Raw genomic sequence first — 22,468 nt, forward strand, 5'->3', positions numbered from 1 at the left:
AGGCCAGCCTAATCTTTCCTGCAGGGTAACAAATAACATTGCTCTACACTACATTCTGGAAGTGGGGTGGGGGAGGGCGGAGGGGGAGGTGGGGAGAGAGAGAGGCGATTTGTTGGTCCTCTGACCTAGGCTGTGACCTGGCAAGAACAAGCAAAACTAACCTACATGCAAATATAAGATACAGTGTGAATGCTTAAAAGGAGGCGAAGCCTGGGAGAGCCCTATTATTCAGGAGTGTGGCGTGTATTTGGACAGCAGGTTCCAACAGGGAGGGGAGGCTTATGATTTCGTGGCAGGAGAAATAATAACTCTCCTCCTTTCCAAAAGCCATGTATGGACTTCAGTGGTTTCCCCAATAATCAATTAATTAACCAAAATCAATATTTAGAGTGAGTTACAGCACAAAGAGATGAAATCAAGGCAAATAAATGAGCTTTAGACATGGAAACTTAACTCTTTGGAGGAGAGATTACTCAAAAGGGAGCAGTGGGGTTGCACCAGATGGCTATGCCCAATACTGGCTTCTGTGGACACGTATGAGTGTTCTCTTATTTATCAAGGGAAATGTCTGCAAAGATTCAGCAATTGTATACAAGATTTTGGCAAGTACAAGACTGTGTTGATCAATAATATATTTCATTTTGAGTTTTAAAACCCTCCCTCTCTCAGTGGCTCCTTATTTGATCCGAGACCAAGGGCTCAACTATCTTTCTACACTACAGCCTCACTATGTGTACTGTGGACAGGAAAGCTTTTCCCAAATCAGGTTTGGGATTCTTTCTTTACACTGACCTCTCCACATACTCCTTTCTATCTGAGGGACTATTTCCAAAAGAGTATTGTCATGTCCCATCAGTTTGTCTTCATTTTCTCTTGAGCCCATATCTGCCCCCCTCCCCAAGTACCTCTCAATTCAACTGCTTCCTTTCTAGACGAACATCTTCAAAGAGCTGACCATATGTTCTTACCTTTCATTTATCATTATTTTTTCTTTCTTCCTTCCCCTCTCTCTCTTTCTTTCTTTTTTTTTTTTGAAGGGGGTTTAACGGTTCAAATTTAAATATGAAACAAAAGGACAAATAGTGAATCCATTAATATCACAAAGGTATTATTACTCATAATAATCTATTTTCTTTGTGTAGCCCTGTCTGGCTTTTCACAGGGCCATCCTAAGCGTCACCTCACTTGATCCTTAAAGTATCATTAAAGTATCCGTAAAGTATCATTCAGTTTTACAGACCTGGTTTCTACGTCCGTAACTCCACCCAAATGACCTCTCCACTGCAGTCTTTCCACTTGACCTCTCAGAAGCCATCAGTCCTGCTGGCTACGACGTGCCCGAGATACTGGCTCACATGATACTGCACATTTGTCTTTTCCTTCTGATTTTCTGGCTGCTCTCTCTTTTCAACCCCCTCTACCGGCTTATCCTCTTCTTCCCAAACTTTAAATGCTGGGAACGTCCAAGCCAGTTTCTGCACCCCCTTTCCCTCTATTCTCTTGCCATTTCCCTCATATCCATGGTGTAGAACATCCTACATGCTGATGACACAGGTACCTTGGTGTGTGTATATGTCCAGCACACGTGTCTCTCATGCCAGACACACATATCCATATGCCTCCTTCACTTCACCGCTTAGATTTCTCATGGGAGCACAAACCTGAGATGGATAAATCCCCATGTCTGATTCCCTGCATTTGCTCCTCCTGTGTTTCTCTCATTTCGTGAAATGCCACCACCAATTGCCCCATTGCCCAAGCTAAAAACATGCAGTTCATCTCGATTCCCCTTTCTCTTTCACTCCTCTCTCATTTAATCACCAAATCCTAAGGGCTCAACCTCAACAATATATCACAGATCTGTCCTCACCTCTCCAACCTCACTAGCACCCTGCTACTCGAAGCCATACCCATGTCTGGGCATGGACTTGTGCTGCCCTTTTTTTTTTTTTTTTAAAGATTTTATTTATTTTTTTCACAGACAGAGACCACAAGTAGGCAGAGAGGCAGGCAGAGAGAAGAGGGAAGCAGGCTCCCTGCTGAGCAGAGAGCCCGATATGGGGCTCGATCCCAGGACCCTGGGATCATGACCCGAGCCAAAGGCGAGGCTTAACCCATTGAGCCACCCAGGCGCCCCTTGTGCTGCCTTTTTGATGACTCCCTTGTTCCCACTTCTATCCTGTCATGGGTCCTTTCTCTCTCTTTTTAAGATTTTATTTATTTGAGAGAGAGCAAGAGCAAGAGAGAAAGCACAAGCAGAGGGGAGGGACAGAGGGAGGGGAAGAGGCCCCCTCCCCACTGAGCAGGGAGCCAGATGCAGGATTTGATCCCAGGACCCTGGAATCATGACCTGAGCTAAAGGCAGACACTTAACTGACTAAGCCACCCAAGCACCCCGATTCTTTCTCTTTTAACATTCAAATTCAATCACGGAATCCCTCTGCTGAGTGAGTGAATGAATGAATGACCTACAGTTAATCTTAAAATTAAGTTTGAACTCTTTCTCAGGACCCACAGGGCCTCAAACCACATCGTTAAGCACCTCTCACAACAGTCTCCAGCTCTTCCACTAAACTGGCCCTAAAGCAGTTCTTCAAGCAAGTCAAGCTCTGTCTGCCTTTAGCATCCTCTTGGACACTCTTCCATCCTTTTCCAGAGCTGGCTCCTTCTCCTCCTTAGCATCTTAGCTTGAATTTTGTCTCTACAGAGTAACTTCTACTGATCATGTTAAGATCCACAGTGGATTCCCCCTTTGCACTCAATCATTGTGGTATCCTACTATTTCCTCAGAACGGTTGTTACAATTTGCATATTATACCCGTATTAACATGTCTGTTATCTATCTCCACCGCCAAAGCATGAGCTCCATGAGGCAGAGATAACTTTAGTTCTCATAGTGAAAGGTGATCAACAAGTATGGAAGGAAAGAAGGCAGGGAAGAAGGGAGGGTAGAGAAAAGAGGGGGAGAGAGGAAGGAAAGACGGGAGGGAAGAAGGGATGAATGGACGGATGGGTGGATGGACAGACGAGAGTGTAAGGAAAAGACGGATGACTGAGCATGGTCTCACAGGGAAAAGAAAGTAACAAGAATGAGAAATGAAACAAGGAGAAGTTAAGGACACTGATTATAAATGCGAAGAAATAAGCATGGTTCATTAATTTCATCCGTATCTCAGTTGTCATATGAAATTATTAATAGTCTTTTCCTTTAAATACACACAATTGTTACAGGAAATGATGAAAACTATAAAGTCTTCCCGTTAAATCTTCTGCATAAGCAGCCAAGGTTAGACCTTCCCTGTTTTCCCTTATAACCAGTCAATTTCATTCAGTGAAAAGTATGAGAGCCCTCCCAAAACTGGCATGCTCTTCATCGCGCACAGAAGGGAATTGTCCTGTAGAACTTCACTAAACCTTCTCCGGACCTCTAGCTCCTCATCCATAAAATAAAAGATCCAGTGTTCACAGAAGGACTCCTTCATGTTTATACTGGTGTTGGCTGCTTGGAGAGCTATGCTGGGACATAAGGACACATCCCCCTTCAGCAGGAAAAAGGGCGCTGACAATCATGTTAGCAAGGTCTGCCACCAGTATGGGAGTAGTATGAGACACATCGGCCACTGCAGAGCAAAGTGTTATGGCCGAAAAGAAATATTATATCTGAAGTCTCTCAGAAACTGAAACACTAAATACCAGGATGATATATTACTATTTAAATCCTTTCTAACTCTGGAATCTTCTTTCGACTGAGTTGGTGCTATCATCTTCCTTCCCATCCAGTGGCCACCATATTACAATACATTTTAAATTATCCTCATTTCAGTTATTTTGCCCCTAGTCTTGTTTCCAGTTTCTCATTAACACAATTGGAATGAGCTTGGCCTTATTTACTTTTCCTTCCCAAGCATGGAGCCCCGCAAGAGGCCAGTTAAAACAGAATACTTCATTTACTTATTCCAAGAAGGATCCATCACACGCAGACTGAGCAAAGCATGGCACAGATGCCACGTGGGCTCTTTCCTTGGTTTGAGCACACGCTCCAGACAATAGCCATGGTTTTGCAAAGAGAAAGGTAGATGAGAAAGTGTGCGTTTCTGATTCCTCCTTGCCCATATTTTTACAAAGTCCCCCAGTTTTCTACAAAGAACTACAAATTCATAGATCAGATTAGCAAAGACAAATAAAAACAAACAAGACCACTCATTTCGGATTTCAAGTGGTCTTTAGCCATGCCCTTCCACTGAGAGGAAAACGTCTGATAGGAGGCACCTCACACACTTCCTCGGCCTGCTGGAGATGCTCCAATTGAAGAGAATGTCCATTCCTCCTCATCTTCATGTCTGCCTTCAGTTACCAGCTATTCGGTGGTCACCACAGCTATGTCAAAGGTCATGAAACTGCTAGGAGTACGTCCTCCCCTCTCTTGCACCTTGTTTCTTCAAAGACTTTTGAAGTTCTTCAAAGAATATTGAAGTTCCTTACAATGATTCTCCTACATTACTCAAGGGGTTGTCTGTGTGATTAACTCTGCAGGCGCTCTCCCGATCCATTAAAGAATACACAAACAAACAAACAAAAAACACCACCACCACCGAAAAAGATTACCTTAATTATAGAGATATTCTTCCTGTGGTTCCTGTTAAAAGTTGTCTTGCTTTATTTCCTCAAGATATTAACTGGATGCTCGTCACTCTAGCATTGTGCATATTAATATCTTATGCTCTTGATTTTGGGGATTTTCCTAAAGCATGGGATTTCAGAGCATTAAGGACGCCCAGATCCCCTCCTTTGACAGGTGGGGATAACAAGTCTCTCAAAATCCGTGCGACTGGCTCATGGTTGCCTAACCAGCACGGGACAGAAGAGAGGAAGAGTAACACCACGGCTTCAGGGCCCTGGTACTCTATTTCCCAGAGGATCCTGGTTGCTTTTTCTGCCCCTGAATGCCCATCTTGGTCTTTTCCAGCTAGTCACAGCCTGCTGCGCCCTGGGCTCCCCTCCTTTGCCCCTGCAGAGCCTACGGCCGGCCTCTCCCCTGGCTCGGTCCTAACAAGGATGACATAGAGATCCAGGCAAGGATGAAATCATCGTCTTCCTCTATTATTTCTTTAAATTGCTTTTTCCTACCCGTGACTAGGCAGTATTTTCTCACAGCTGGGGATGAACAAATTCAAAAAGATGTTCTCAAATACATGGTTTCCAAGATAGAGGCCACTGAGTTTTGAAAATATAAAATGAGCATTTTTGAGTGATTGCACAGCTCATAAAAATGTCTCTGGTTAGAACTTCGTCAGCAATGATTCACTCTGTGCGAGGGTCCCCTGTGGAGACTTTAGTTGCCTCACATTAGAGCGCTGAGGCCTATTTTTCCTGCTGAGGTAGAATAAATGACTAGGAAGCATTAACTGATGGAGGTCACAAGAGTCCCATCCAGGGAGGGGAGGGATATTTCTTTAAAGATGCCCTCATGGTTGGAACACATAGTAAACTTGAAGACTATAGTATTTCTCCTTCCCCTTTAGAATAAAGTATCCTTTTGTCCCACAGGCATAAACTTTCTGAAGTAAAACTTCAAGGTCAAAACTGTGACTTCTATGATCAGAAGCAAATGCCCCCGACAAAGAGGAAAATACAGTTTATTATAGTCCAAGGATGTGTGTTTCCATGCCCAAGAAAGCTTTTGTAAGCTAAAACCTGATTAAATGAGATTATACACAGTGCTTGAGCACTGGATACTCAGTATAGGACTTTTAAATTTGCATCTGCAGGTTCTGTTTAGGTACTTTTAGTCTCAGCAACTATTACAAAAAAATTTCAGTTGTAAAACTGCATTATAGTTAAGAGACCACAGAAATGTAGCATCAAACAAGTTTCCCCGCCTATTTCTAGGCCAAAAGAAGTTGTTTTGTTTTGTTTTTTTCCTTTTCCCACTGGCCTAGACCCTGAAGTGCTTCAAACAGCTGTGTTCTCAGATTTTCATTTGTAGTTTCCAGGGCCTCATGTTCCAAAACGGCTGAAAATGGCCAGAAATCTACAGTCCAGGAAATACTGACACAGGCGATCAGTGGAAAATCCTCTGAGTAATACTATCTTAGAGCTACAATTTGTGGTTGTGTTCTGGGGGCATGTGGGAGCCTCCACATGGCTTGTAGAGGAAAGAGGTTGTCATTGCTCCTAGGACAGGATTTGAAAAGTCAGGACATGGGGACCATTTTTTTCCCCCATAGGGGCCAAGTCTTCCTATTTCAATCCATTAAAATTCAGAGTCATCCAAAGGCACTCTTCTCCCCTACCCTGCTCTTCCCTAACTGCTGTCCAGTAAGGGGCAAGGACTCTAACCCATCCGGATCCCTCCAATATGTCCCACACCTTACATCACCAGATTCTGGAAGCTGCTACAATTCTCTGATATTGATACAATTACATCCCTCTTTATAGACAAACAAACTCAGGGAAGTTAAATGTGACTTGCCCAAGGAAAATAGCCTAGACTCAAACCCAGGATCTCAGGCTCTAAAGCCACCCTCTGCCTCTTGCAGAGACAGCTCATCAGTTTCCAGGGAAAAGAATTCTTCTTTTGCAGATACCATGGCAAGGGGCCCTATTTATTGCTGTTACTGGCTAATGCCCTTTTGTCCTTTACACCTTCCAACTCTTTCAAACACCTGCTTGCCCTCATCAGCTCCTTCCATCCTCATTTTCAGTGCTCTACCCCAGCTTTGTAGGACTGTGTGGCCCAGCTCCCACCTGCTCTGGACTCTCTACTTCCCAAAGAAGGAAAATTTAAGTTGACCCAAGTCCAGCTGATCTGTGTTAATCACTGAGAAGTTCGCAGTCCCTTGTCTTTTGGGAAAACTTTCTGACTTATCTTTAGACTGAAATCAATATATGTTCTCCCCATATTTATGATCATCTTGCTTACTGACATTAACTAGAGGAAGGTCACCACCTGGTCTTATTCATAGCAATCCACTTTATGTTATTAAATTATTCTTACTTTAGTACAGATTTGAGAGCACTGGGCTCTAAGTCCTAAACTCATGAGGCTTAATGGAAATCTCTGGATTTTAAGTACAATAAAGATGATTGATAAGCATAAAAATTAAATAACTGATCTCTTCTTAATTTCACTGTAATATAAAAACTACTCCCCTTTACCTCCAAATGATATCTTTCCACCTAAGATATTTATTTTTAAAAATAAAAGTGTAAGGCCACCTCAGTGGCTCAGTCGGTTAAGCGTCTGGCTCTTGATTTCAGCTCAGGTCATGCTCTCAAGGTCCTGGGATCAAGTCCCAAGTTGGGCTCCAAGTTCAGAAGAGAGTCTGCTTGAGATTCTCCCCACCCCCCCACTCCTGCTTACATTCTCTCTTGTGTGAACACTCTCTCTATATATAAAATAAATAAATAATTCTTAAAAAAAAATAAAAATGTAAAGATAGGGCAGGCCTGAGGCAAAAATCTAGGCTTTGCTTCAGTCATTTTCCTCTAAATCTTCACATAGTGGAAACAGATTAGGTACACAGACCAGGATTTCAACTCCAGCACTGCCTCCGTCCACCTGAATAACTTTGGGTAAGTTAATTAACATCCCTCAAACTCGGGGTTAATAAAATTTTGTTAGCAGAGGATTAAATGAAGTGATATTTAGAGTGTTTGGTACGTATTATGTGCTCAGTAGTTGGCGGGTTTATTATCCCCTTTTTTAGCATTCCTAAAACAAGTCACTTACACCATAGCCTTGGATTTATACTGTTTATGTCCCTAAAGAACACAAATTTTTTTTTAGAAGACTTTGTCTGAAAACTTCTGCCACCAGCTATGAAGAAGTAACAAGGATAGAATTTATCCTTCTGCCTCAAGCAACTTAAAAGTCAGACAAAGTACACGAAATGACAGTTTCTGGGCACTGGACAAGACCAAATACAGAACAGTGATTATTGAGAGAGGGAGACAGGTAAAGTAAAAGCTGTGATTGTCCCAGTCTGCTGTCTAGAAAGTTTCTCGGAGTTAACCCAAGAAAGAGAAACTCAGAGTCTGAGATGTACCTTAGTTCAGGGTTCGGGAGGCCACGTTACCTGCAAACAACAAGGAAGAGCCCTGCAGAGGAAGGTGCTGACCAGAGAGCTAGCTCTGAAAATCTTCAGAGGGTTACCTTCAATTCTTTGGCTGAGTATTGATCAGGTGTGTGAAGGACGTACCAAGGCTGAGGCAAAGACCATGGGAAAGGAGCAGGTGGGACTGTTTCTGAAGCTTACAGAAGGACGGAAGACAGATTGAATTTCCCACAGCCAGAGAGGAGAAAGTTTGCAATATACTACTTTGCAATTTATAGAACTGTCTTGCCTCAGAAGTGGGACAGAATTATTTCTAGTCTATCGAAAGGCTGCCGATCCATCTATCCAGGTGTAAAAGCAAGTCTTGAAAGAATTCAACCATTTCTAAGGAATTTAATGGCATCCCAGAACAGATCTCAAAAACAGTTAAAGGAATACCAATAATAATAATAATAATAATAATAGTTCAGCCCCTCACATTGTAAAATTCACAATGTCTGGCATCCAATAAAAAATTACTAGGCATGCAAAGAAGAAGGAAAAATATGACCCGTCATGAGGACCAATAGAAAGACACTTAGAAACCTCGCAGATAACAGAATTAGCAGATAAGTGCACTAGAACAGCTATCATATACTCCATGTGTACAAGATGGTAGATGAAAATATACACATGAGAAGGAGAGACAGGGAAGACACAGTCTTTAAAAAGAAGAAAGAAGAAATAATGGGGAAGATAATGCTCAATTACAGGAAAAATAAATCACAGATGTCAAATAAGGGAGCTGATGGTTGTAGCTCCCCTTCATATCTGACCATGATTAAAAACATGAAAGTTGGGACGCCTCAGTGGCTCAGTGGGTTAAACCTCTGCCTTCAGCTCAGGTCATGATCCCCAGGGTACTGGGATCGAGCCCCGCATCAGGCTTTCTGCTCAGCGGGGAGCCTGCTTCCTCCTCTGTCTCTGCCTGCCTCTGCCTACTTGTGATCTCTGTCTGTCAAATAAATAAATAAAAATCTTAAAAAAAAAAAACGTGAAAGTTATACTTTAGAACAGTGTAAAGGCCAGGAAAAAGTGACTTCTGCAAAATTTACACATCTTTATGGAGTTATTTACACACATGAATCAAACCATACTTTCGTTCCACAGTGTGGTTACGGAGCACCCGGCTCCGTGCTTGATGATGGAGGAAACACAAAGATGAACTAGATGTGGTTCTTTCCCATATAAATGTATAGCCTAGCACAGTCTATTAGATAAATGATAGCCTAATTATATAAGTGCACAATGCAATATATCTACCACTCAACAATGTGGTATGTAACACATAGTAAATGATAAGGCTGCAGAACAGTAAAAGGAAATAAGAGGAAACAAGATATAGTTGAGGAGAAGTCACTACAGAATTACTCCATATTGACACATAAAAGGTCTTGACATTAACTCAAAACAAAAATCCAATATATGGTGATGTGTGTGTATGTGCGCGCACGCACGTGCGCACACTGGATAGGAACATATAAATTCATTTTAAAATAGGAATTTAAGTTTGATTTTTCTTCCTGTTTCCAGTTGCATTAGAATGTCTACTAAGGGGGCAGCATATAATCAATTTTCCATTATGGAATGCAAATATTTCCCTTTAGCTCCTGTTGCTGTTAAAGATACCAAAGCTTCTCTATTCCAGAGGAAGAAAAGGAAACCAAGAAAATCAGGGAATGTGTGTGTTTCTTATGTATATGCATATATACACATTACATACTTGTATGTAACATGCATACACTTAATTTATCTATATATATGTAAGTACATTCAGTTATTTCCAAATATTTTTTCTAATTTTAGTCTTGTGAGTAAGAAAGTGACTAGTGTAGTTCAAAAGGCTAGTTGGATAAGTTGAGTAGCACATACACCAGAGTACAACAGACCAAGTAAAGACAAGGCTAATCAAGAGATGGAAACTAGTATAAAATTGTTTAAAAATACATTTGTTGTGGCCTACACAGGAAGAACAAAATTACACATTCATAATTCAGAAGCCAATCTACAAAGCAAGTAAATTCATGTGCTTCGTTGCACGGAAGGGAAAAATGACTGCATTTCAAATGACTAGACCATGTTAGGCAAGCATCTGAAAAGGGTTTTCATTTTATAACATCTCTAGCCAACAAGGATACAGGTTGTTGTTACTTGTGGAGAGTTATTTGAGGACAAGCCTTGATTTGTTTTAAGTGATGCCAATTACCTTATATAGCACACAGCACAGGAAGAAGCAAATATTTTTTGGAAACAACTTTCTACAAATTCTCTCATCTCCAGAAATACTGTAGACGCACACGTCATGTATGGAGCACTGGGATGAGAGCTCCAGGAGGACAGCCACATGTACCCCCAGCGCCTACAGCGATGCCGGATGCATGGGAGGTGCTCAACTGGGTTATATCCAGGCTATCTACCTGGCTAGTTTTCTGGATTCCCAGCCACCTTCTGGATGTATCCCAGACACCTCTCTTGCCAGCCAACCTGCCAACCCCACCCCATCTCAGCCACCCCCTCCTACCGGCATACATCATCCCACGTTCACATCCTTGCAGTGGCCAAACTCCTCCTGCTTCAGGCCTTTGCACGGTGCATTTTATACTTCTAGAATTTCTCATCTTCCCAGATCCCCCTTCTCCTCCTGTTCTTCCCTCCTGCTACCTGTAAACTCTCATTCATCCTTGGGTGCTTAGACCAAATATTCCTTCTTCAGAGGAACTTCTCCGCACACCCCCTCCAATACCTCCAAGCCAAGGTGGGCTCCTCATTGCACTTTTGTAACATTTCACTGTTGTAATGAAACAATCCCTTACACAGTTGTTTGAACAACATCTGCTTCTTTAGAAATATGAATGCTGCACAGGAGGGTCACCTGTCTGTCATGCAAACTGCTGTTTCTCTAGGGGCTTGTACAATATGTTGTACATTTTTGAACCTTCTGTAACACTGTGGAGAATGAATGAATATACCGATGTACTGTCCTAATGTCCTGGGGAGAAAAGGGTAAGTAACTGTGGGATGTGTAACTGAGCTGTCAAGAATATATGAAATCAGGGACATAAATTGTGAAACACAAGTCGAGGGCATCTTTGTTTTCTGACGTTTGATAATGAAAAATCTTTCAGGAAGATGGAAAATAAAAACTAAACAAGACTCTGCGCATCATCCTTTTGAGAGCCCGGCCCCTGTGTACCAGGCTGTCTGGATCCCCTTCATCGCGCCTGTGGTCAGAGAGGGCCACTGTTAACATGGGAAGGGGCTAAAGAAAGGAAGCTTGCTGGTTGGAGTGTTACTTTCATCTTAAAAACAAGTATGTGGGATGGTTTACTGACAAAAAGCCCATCTGAGCGTCTCTAAGCTGATGGGATGGTTTTGGGCATATATTCTTAGCTTATTGTGTTTTAAATCTCTGACTGCTTCTCTCTTTCCAGACCTTGGAGCCCACCGATGGGCAGGAATCCAGTGGGTCAGGAGAGGAAACAGATGAAGCGGATATTTGGAGACTAGTTGGGGGTCAGACTGACACTTGCCTGAGCCGCTGAGGGCTTATTTAGACTTGTACAGCAAAAGCATGCCTGGGGGGAGAAGGGAGTCAGTGACCATCCATGGACCAGGACTGTAGAAGACACATCCCCGCCACCCCTTCTCTCATGAACCCTAGACCCTTAGATCTGACGGTTCTTCAAACTCAACACATGCAAAAAGAATCTTACCATCTTCCCCCACCACTTCTCTTCCAGCCTTCTCCATCAGAGCAAATGACCCCAGCATTTACACAATTTCCGAAGCCAGACACCCAGGAGTCACGGTTGATCCCTCACTCCCTTTACATTCTGTGAGGACTCAGTCATCAGTTCCTGTTGTTTCTAGAGTTAAATGTCTCCTAGGGCCCTTCAGTTCTCTCCACCTCCACTGCCATGATTATTATTGATTGCCGTCATTATCTCTTATCTGAGTAACTGCTACAGCCCTCCGTCCGACCTCCCGCCACCTACTTTTCCACTCTCCATCCATTCTCTGCAGGACTTACAAAAGTTCTCTGTAAAAATGCAACTTGAATCACGCTACTCCCTGCTTAACACTCTTCGGTGACATCCTGTAGCCCCCTTTATCTGCTAGTGGCAGAACCACTCATCATGTTGATTTGTATTAGCTTATTTACTCTTCTCTGTTTCTCCCGCTAGGCTCCAAAATGTCTATGTCTCGTATTCCCAGCATTCGGCACAATGTCTGGCTCAATAAATCCCAGTTAAGAGCGATGCTCCGGGAGATGAAAGGATTTAGCACATGCCTTCTCATATCTGAGCATATTAAAGAGGATCAAGGTGTTCCTGGGAGGATTAAACAACCCGAGAAGGAAACGAGAAAAATCTTTGGAGCGGGCGGAGAAGAATGAAAATGAGTGGAAGCCTGAGTGAGTGGAAGAGGAGAAGGAGAGGATAGAGAGGAGGCTGTGGCCCATCCCGGCCTCCCACGAGTTTCAAAGCTCATCTCGCCTCAGAGTGGGAGGAACGGAAGCAGTGATGGTGAAACACGAGAGCTTCTGAAGAAGCAGCAGTAAGGTGTGAGCTGAGGGACAATTCTGAGTGTTCACAGATCCTTGTAAGAGGGAAGACGTCTTTTATTGGCTCCAAGTTAATCCCTGATAAGATCAATGACACTATCTTGTAGACAGTGTTTCTGTAGCTAATAGGGAAGTGGGGTGCCTTTTTGGAACACGTATTTGAAAAACAACAAATGGCATGCCAAGAAATTTGGGGTATGTCAATCAAAGTCAGTAACAGCTAAGGACAGGCATTCAGACTGCCCGTCTAATGACAAACTGTCCCACAAACTTGTTTTCTTAAAAAAAAATAACACTCAAACCGGCAAACTTCCTTTCTTTAGTCCCTTCACAGATGAGTGGTGACACCCCCTGACCCGGGCGTGATTGTGGGGACACAGAGAGCCGGTATATAGTAGCTAGGCTCTTTAAAAGCTGCTGCTCAGAGTCCTCTTTTGTTTTCGGTTTTTATGTCGCTGAAAGAATTTGAAATTAGGAAGGAAAACTTCAAAAAGTTCAGAGACAAGCAAAGTATAATCTCATGGCCAGAGAATATCCAGGAAGTACTACCAATTCCCACGCAGGCCTGGGGAAAAAAACTTAAAGCCTGGGGGCCCAGCTGCCACTTTTTTGACTCTTCCAGTTGATGATTATAACTTTGGAGAAGCCAGGGTGGATAGGAAGGGAGCAGCTGCACACACAGATGGTGTCAAAACTCACGATCTGATGTTCGGGATTTTGGCTGATGACACCTGTGGTGGGGGCTCCTGGAAAGTGACATGCAGCATAGAAAACTGGGAAGAAGGCTTCAGGCAAACTCCTGACCACAAGTGAATTATTTTGCAACTTGAGAGTAGGCAGTAACACTGTTCGGTGAAAACATAAACAAAACTGTAAACTAGATCGTAGGCAAAGATCATAAATGGCATAGAGAGAAGGATGGTAGTGGGAAAGGATCTCCCCAGCTGATGGGAAAAATCTGGGTTATGTGGCTAGTCTAGTGTCTCATGAGAGGACAACAGATTTTTTTTTTTTTTAAAGCTAAATTAGGTTTTGGGAAGCCTATGTATTAGATACTACTCTTTGAACCTGTACTTTGCACATTAGGATAGTAAAGGCTTTGAGGAAACTCACAAAGAACGCAATCTATCTGTTTGAAGCCCTGAATTTGCCATGGCTTTTTGGGCCAGGTAGATACTTGCAGGACATCCACTCTACCTAATAGCAACGTGGCACCGATGTTCTAACAGATTACTTTAGAAAAATTTAGATCTCTATCAACGTACAAAGTATTGAAATGCACAAAAATGAGAAGTTTCACAAAACTAAAAGTATGGGGAATAAAATAAACATGAAACAATAACACAGGGAGGTAAACATTATGTTATACATAAACCAAGACACTGAAGTATGGGATTTAAGACTGGTGTAAAACAACATAATGGTATGTTCTGGACCAAAGAAACCAATTCAATGTAATGATCTTAAGCAGCACTTGGTAAGAAGAGGGTAAGTAGGGAAGTTCCTGAGAGGGGATGGAATCATGGTGGGCCCATGTGAGGAATGACAGAGGAAAGGAAAATGGGGAAGGGGTCGCTGTGGGAGTCACAACAGCACATTAGAAAGGCACGATGAGACAACGGCGGTAAGTGATCTGATCTCCTAGGAAAAACCCTTCTGATAAAATCAGAGGACATGAAAAAAGGTGTGCCTTCTTTTGCTGATAATCTTAGTTCCTCAATAAGCACAAGGAGTAGTAAGGCATGGGACTGGGTATCAATTTAGTTTTAACCAATATGGGAAGACGGGTTGCTCATTTAGAAATATCAGAAACTTTGGGAGAAGGCCAGGTGCTCATAAAATCCAGTGTCTCCATAATCCTGTCAGAGACAGTTTAGCTGAGATGTCTTGGGAGGCAGGCCACACTAAATCATCTTTAAGCCCCTTCTGAGACTGTGGGGCCTGTGTTTCACATCCTGTCTCACACGCTGAACACTTTCAGAGGTGTCCCCAAGCGGACTGTGCGACGAGCGCTGGCTGTAGCTGTGTGGAAAGGAATGAGCAGGAAAGGAACGGGGTACGGTAACAAGAGCACAAGGTAGGTCATATAAATACTCGATTGAGCTCTCAGAGCTGAAACAATGTGGTGCTTGGACACACACAGATCAGTAGTACACAGCAGATACTTCACGAGTAGATTAAAATACACGTAACAGAAGGTCCGATCAAAGAAGGAAGTAAACCAATGGAGACACAGAAAATTGGGAATACCTATCAACTTCTAGCCTGGGCCAAGCATTTCTGTAGTTAGAAATGCAATAAAGAACTCATCAAGGAAAAGTTAAATCTATTTAAAAAAAAAAAACAACAGCATTAAGGGGCCAAAAACAGACTAGATATTTTTTTAGGAGATATGAATTCTAAGACTAAAATGCTCAATTGTTAATGACCAAAACCAAAACAAAACAAACAAAAAAAAAACGAACAAAAAATCTCCACCAAGGGGCACCTGGGTGGCTCAGTGGGTTAAAGCCTCTGCCTTTGGCTCGGGTCATGATCCCAGGGTCTTGGGATCAAGTCCCGCATCGGGTTCTCTGCTCAGCATGGAGCCTGCTTCCTCCTCTCTCTGTCTGCCTCTCTGCCTACTTGTGATCTCTGTCTGTCAAATGAATAAAATCTTAAAAAAAAAAAATCTCCACCAAGAACTCTGTGTCATAAATGGATATGGTGTGAAAATCATCTATTTACAAAAGAGGAAACAGGAATAGAAGATACGGAGGGAAAGTAAATAATTTACAAAGGGTAGTTATAAAAGAATTTAAGATCAAATAATAGGATGCCATCTTTACATATCAAGTTAGCAAATAAATATTAAATACATATATATTTTGGAAATTAATTGTCCAGTGTTTCACTTCAAAATATTCATTTCTTGTGACCTACTAGTTCAACACAGAGGAATCTATCCAAGGGCAATAATTCTAATTGCTGAAAAGCCCTATGCATGGAAATGTTCATGTAATATTATTATTTTTTTTAAAAAGAGCAAAATGGAAGGAATAAGTAAATATTTAATGAATGCTTACTAGGCCTAGGTACTATGCAGTTATTGCATATAAGTAATCATATTAAAATCTCACAACAATCCCTTGAAATAGATATAATCATCATTTCTCAGGAAAGGTAAAATGCTTCCACATGCTTGAAGAGATTAAGTTCTCCCAAGAAACTTGGCTAGGAAGAGTAAAGCAATGGAAACCGTCGACACAGAAACACTAGCATGGTTAAATAAATTGGAGATTCCTTCAATGGACTCAATTTCCTAAACATAAAACAATAACATGGAAAAATAATTTAGGAAAAGGTGTTACTAAAAATGCATCATTGAATAGCTTGCATTTCATATGATTAAACCATTTGAATGGAAAAAAGACTGGAAGAGAATACATACACGTGAAGTAAATAAAACCGGTCCCGACCCTGAGACAGAGTCAGCCGGCAGCTCTGGGAATAAAGCAAAGTGCTGTTCCACTGGCAGAATGCGGACCTGATGAAGGGGCGCCCAGGAAGACCCTGAAAGGCTCAAAAACAGTTTAAAGCAGGCTGGCTAATACAGGAGATAGAGAACGTAATTCAGGGCAGATACGGTAAATCTTCTATAACGAGCAGGGCTGTAATTCTTTTCATGGTAAGTTGCTGGGAAAATCATAAATTGGTCATGGTTAAAATGTCAGAAGACTCAAAATCATAAGAAAAAATAATGAATTATTGAGGTTGAGGCTTACTCTGGAAGTCACACAACATTTTCGGAGAGAAGTGGGAGGTGGAGACGAGTCATTTCTGCTAGATGAATATTTCAATTAGGCAATTGGGAAAATTTGGGTGGAAAAATTCAAATCTTTGCTCTCAAGTCAGTAGAGGGAAGTATCTGTCTGGGTTAAGCTTTAGGGAAAAGGGGTCTGGATAAACATATGTCCAAACCATAGAAAATGTACCTTACGTCCATACATACATGTCATGCACCAGACTAATCCTCCCTTCCACATGAATTTTATAATATTTTGAAGAATTTTATAAATATCCTAAGTACAATGCTTTGTAACTTAATTTTTCTTCTTTTAATTTTACAGAGAGAGAGGGAGAGAGTGAGCACACCTGCAAGTTGGGAGAGTGGCAAAGGGAGAGAATCTTTAAGCAAACTCCCCACTTAGCTCAGAGCCCAATACGGCCTTAATCTCAGGATCCTGAGATCAAGATCTGAGCCAAAACCCAGTGATGCTTAACTGACTGAGACACCCAGGCGCCCCTGTAACTCAAACTTTGACTTTCCTTTTTCTGTTTCCCACTTTCCCCTACCTCCTGTCTTCTCTCATGTTCTTTCTTATATGAAAACATTATATCTTATTATATGAAAAAATAAACCATATGTAAATACTTACAGGTATACACACATGTAATTTACTATAACTAGTTTAGAATTTCTATCTATGGACATTATTAAAAAGCTACAATAACCAACCAACCAACCAACAGATGCTTGGTAAACTCAGTACAAAATACACAAGTCTGTGGGTGTAGAAATGACCTCTCCAAAAGCTGTTGGTTTCTACCTGATGTGTACCATCTACCCTCTTCTAACTCGATGGGCAAAAGTGAATTGTTCTTCTGACATTAAAACAGTGACCATAACATAATAACTGACTGTTACCTTTCCATTGCAAATTCTAGGAGGGAGGGACCACGCCTGCTTGATTTATAGCTGAAACTCCCCCACCCCCTCACCCTGCACTGGGACAGTAACTCAATAAATACTTGCTGAATGAACCAATGAGTGAGTGAGTGAATACTGCAAATTTTATGTAACTTGTCGGACAGCTCAAGTACTGCCTCCCTGATAATATCTTCTCTTAGAGCCCTTTCTGGAAATTACTACATTATTAGCCTGCACCACTACTTAACACCTGGTTCTACACATTAATTTTATTGCAATTTTTTTTGTTGTGTTTTGCAATTTAGGGAGACATGGTCTTCAAATGTGTATATATATATGTATACACACACACATAAACACACACACATATAATTATTAATTTAAAAATTTTTGATTTAAAAATTAATTAAAATTTTAATTAAAAATTAATTTTAATTTGTTGACTTTAAAAATACATTAATTTATATTTAATATAATTAATAAATATATATATTTATTTTGTTTCCCAATGTACTTTTACAGGGCTCATGGAAAATCCTCAATAAACATGTATTAAATTAACAGATGAAATCTTTTAACTGGCCTTCTACTTTGTGACACTTCTAAACATTTTCCTTATTTAATGCATTTTATTATGATTCCTAAGTGTGATGGAAAAAAATGTAGACTATGGAGTCTGTTGAGTTGGGTTTCTAGTTCTGCTACTTCAGTGCTAGAAAAGCCAACTAAAGGCTTGTCCTTTGTTTCCCTGTCTTTTAAATGGGAACATTAATCAATCATTCAATCAATCAATAAATAACAATATCTACTTGCTTCAAAAAGATGACTGTGGAATCAAATGGCATAATGTATGTGAAAGAGTTTTGCGAATTAGAAAGCGAATGTTAGCTCTTCTATGTAGCAATTTAAAATGTGAACTGGAAACTGCAATGCTATGAAGGTTACACACCGCCTATGGCCTTTTTCTGAGAATAGCTCTTCGGCAGGAGAGCGAGGTGATGAGAAGAACCTCCAGCACAACCTGCCAAACATGCCCCTGTCATAAATCACAGACTCTGCTCAACACTTGCGTGTGAGGGAGACAACCGGCCCCTGTCACCCCCACCCTCTGGCACTGCCGCCGAGTCCCTTCAAGCCCAAGCTTACCGGACACGAGCTGCTGTCCAGGCAGCCCCACAGGAACCATGCCCAGGTTATTCATGGCGGTGGCCCAGGCTGTGGGATCTGTCACGGACATGTTGAGCTGCGTGGTGTCTATCGCTATACTCCCCAAACCATCGGCTGCTGTGGGAAGAAACAATGACTTCCAGTCAACAAGGCGAGAGAGTGTTTGTCTTAAAGGAGAGCACGTTTCTGGAGATGGGAGACTTCATTTAGCACATTCCCAAACCACACAAAAATAAAGCGCTGTAATCTACGGCAATGTTTTCTCCAGACGTAAACATAGAGAGTTTCTGAATACATTCTGGGAGGAAACTTAATGACATGTAGTTTGTATTATCCACAGCATGCCATTAAGAAAGGACTCCTGGAAAAACAAAATGAAACAAAACTGAAGAACTGCTTCTTTCTCTCAGTGAAAAAACACTAGTTAAGTTCCAAGGTTGAGAGGCAAAGCAGGCTTACTCCTTCGGTAAAACAAGTCGATTGGCTTAGTAGATTAAAAATAAATGCAATCATCTGCTTCTGAGTAGGATTCTGGAGGAGGCACACCTTCTGACTAATTAATAGAATCTTTAGAAACAGTTGTCAACTAGCCAAGCTGGTCCTGACTGAATTCATTAGTGTTACCTTGTAACGTATTCTTTCCCTAATGTTAAGGAAATGCAGGTGTCTGCCTAAAAGTGTCTTTCAAAATATTTCTTCTAAGGTCAGACTTTCAGCAAAACAAGCAAATAAATAATATTAAAAACAAATAGCACAGAGTTAAAAAAAAAAACCAACAAAAAAACCCTCAACAAAATATGTGCCATTTGACTGAATGCTTCTTAACATACACTAGCTCCACGACCTGGTTTCTTTAAAGATCCCAGGTTCCTGGGTCAATGCACAAGTTCACGGCCAGGCCAACTTTCCACTAACTCAAAAGGCCTTGCTTGTGTCCTGTGCCAGCTGCCCCCGACGTTTACCTGCAGCCATCATCTGAGGAAGCTGCTGGGGACACCGGGTGATGCTTTCAAGGCCACCAGCATCTACTACTGAAGTAGGACCATCCTGGGCAGCAGGAGCGCTCTGATGGCTGAGTGCAGGGTCCCCACGGAGGTCATCGGATTCTGCAAAAGGGAAAGCAGTGTGGTGAGTGATCCTGATGGGGACCTGAGGGAGCCCTAGAGGGGAGAACTGTTGTCTAGGCAAAAACAGAGTGGCAAGGGGCAAGTTCCCATCACAGAATCACAGGCATGGGCTGAGCACAGGGGCTGCTCCCGTGCCCCAGCAGCCCGCTCCTGCCTGGGTTCACAGCTCCGGGTGCAGGGGGGAGGGGGGTCAGCCATCAGTTCCCCGGGAGCCATGCTGCCTGGATAGGTAGCCCCAGGCACCAGTGAGCGGCTAGGGCCTTGCCTCCTCCTGAAGAGACATCACAGACAGGGCTTATCAGCCCCGGTACAGCCTCTTCCACACACTCCACATCAATGCAGAGGGCAGACTCAGGGCTAAAGATGATTTTTTTTAAGTTAAAAAATTAATTGATGTTGTTATTTTGGAAGACGGTCGTCCGTGAAATGTATTCAGAGAGGGGGGAAAAAAGCAGGGAAGGAGAAGAGAAAGGCATGAAGCTCTTTGCCTTGAGGCTGGTAAAGGAGTGCACCCAAATTACAATAGTCAGGAAAGGCAAAAGGAAAGAATGGCAGGCAGTGCATAAAAGAAGACCGAGAGGATGTTGGGGCAGCAAAGGAAACGCAGTTGTTTCTTTTAGTTCTATGGAGATAAAGTGAACAGGCTACAGTTTGTTTGGTCTGAATTTTCCCTAAAGTCTTGCAACACACACACACACACACACACACACACACACACACACACACGCCTGTATTTTTATTACACTTTTCATAGCACTTTTCTAATAAAAACAAATAACAATAAAACATTTAATAAAGCTGCAAAGGAAAGGGTGCCTTTATTGCACACTATTTATAAAAAGCTACACCTTTTCTCCATCCTTAAAAATGCAAAACCACAGCATTCATACCTACATATTTTTTTCATAATGCATATTTTAAGGGCACTTTCACCAGTTTAAAACTGAGAAGACAAAACATACCACTTAGATGTGTGATCTGAGAAGTTTGAATTTTAAGATTTGATATAACAATTGAATTTAATTATTTCTTTCTATTTAGGTATAAATTTAGAAATTTTTTTATTTTTTTAAGATTTTACATACTTATTTATTTGATAGAGAGATAGAGAGACAAGTAGGCAGAGCAGCAGATCAAGGGAGAGGGAGAAGCAGGCTCTCCGCTGAGAAGAGAGCCCCACGCAGGGCTTGATCCCAGGACCCTGGGATCATGACCTGAGCTGAAGGCAGATGCCTAACAGACTGAGCCACCCAGGCAACCCTAGAAATTTTTCTAAGCCATGTTTCTGCCAATGGATATTGTAGAATTAGAGGTTATGGCCCGTTTGTGCGTGTCTAATGCAAAGTTTGGCACTTTTATGGTATGCTCTTTTATTTCTTTGATTCTTAGGTAGAAGAATCAGTAATCCCTTTAAACACTATACTGCCAAAGAAAACTCACTGCCTGCTGAGTATATAGGTTTAGCTCAAATGGAAGCTCAGATTTCAATATTTCAAGGATAGGTGGATAAAATGAGCAAATTGTTTCCATGGCCTCCACAAACCCTTAGTCTGAGACCAGAGAGGCATGCAAGATAGTGGGGATTTTGCTAATAGTTTGTCAGCAAGGCAAACCATCATCATGCAGTAGAAAACAATTCAACTTTGGGAGCAAACTGGACTCAGGACAAATGTCTTATACCTTGCAATTAAACTCTATTACCCAAATGAATTGAGAACTTGTTTATCTATGGTGAATCAATTATCTTGGGCACTGGATGTCATCGGACGACAAGTTTCACCATAGAAATTCAACTCAGTAACATAAAGACCCAGCTAACCTAAGTGTGTGTGCCCTTTGGCTACCCACGCACCAGCTATATTTCTATGATGAAACTTCAAAGCACTTTCCCCTCTCCACCTTCAGCCAGTTCAGATCACCACAGCAGAGTCTGGCTACACTGTTCCTTCTTTGACTCAGATGGCCATTGTCGTAGAGTCATTTCAGATCATGGCAAGGTCACTATTTGTCTTACTTATCTCCCCAAATGAAGTTTAGTCGGCTGGCTTCCCTCCAGCTCAGGTTCTCCCCAGATGGGCATTAATCACAGCTTTCTGTCCAATGAGTCTACGGTTCTGGAACTTTACAGCGGAGAACATCCCTTTACTTTGTAGACTTCACAACTCATACCTGACCAGCCATATTTCACTGTGTCTTTTTAGAACATTACTTTAGGGATGGTGTCAGCTTTCCACAGCTCCATAACTGTCTGTTCCGATGGTAGTTTTTTTCTTTAGTGGTTATGGTGTTACAAAGGGGCATCAAATGTCCCAGGGACCCACAGCACCTCCGCACACTTTCATGCCCATCCTAAAAGGATGCATTCATTCATGTATTCATTGAGTGCATCAGTGAAACAAAAACAAACCAACAAAACCTCATTGCTTTGTTGGCAAGATGTGGTTTGTAAACCTTATTCCCTAAGGAGACTCTGACATTTGTTAATGTCTTTAGTCTACCAACCCAATGGTTTCAATGTCATACAACTTCATGTAGCTACCATCTACCCAGAACGGTAACTCTAAAGTAAGTTCTACAACATCTTAGGCATATCCAAGAGTCTCAAGGATGCCATGCAATTCTTTTAAAAATGTTAAATTCCTTGATGCTCAGACAAAAGATGATATTTTTAATTAATTACTACCCAGTAATTTATGAACAGTGGCAAGAGTGATTTTCATACTCTACTAACATCTATCGTTCCTATTGAATACCTGCCTCTTTAGATGACTCAAAGCCATAATGCCTAATTTATCATTCAAATCAATTTCTCTGCCTTAGTGTT

The 22,468-nt window shown here is 41.7% G+C and overlaps 1 protein-coding gene across 1 annotated transcript in view; it reads right to left on the reverse strand.

The window, feature by feature from the left end:
• The window catches only part of ENOX1 (ecto-NOX disulfide-thiol exchanger 1), a 560,820-nt gene that overhangs the window by 194,074 nt on the left and 344,278 nt on the right, over positions 1–22,468 (reverse strand). The window contains exons 6-7 of the mRNA XM_080798203.1: positions 19,480–19,623; positions 18,497–18,634 (exon numbers count right to left, since the gene is read on the reverse strand). Of these exons, the coding sequence (XP_080654329.1) occupies positions 18,497–18,634; positions 19,480–19,623 (282 nt within the window). The remainder of the gene's footprint in view (positions 1–18,496; positions 18,635–19,479; positions 19,624–22,468) is intronic.

Source organism: Martes martes (genome assembly GCF_963455335.1).
Source record: "Martes martes genome assembly, chromosome: 3".
Classification (NCBI taxonomy): domain Eukaryota; kingdom Metazoa; phylum Chordata; class Mammalia; order Carnivora; family Mustelidae; genus Martes; species Martes martes.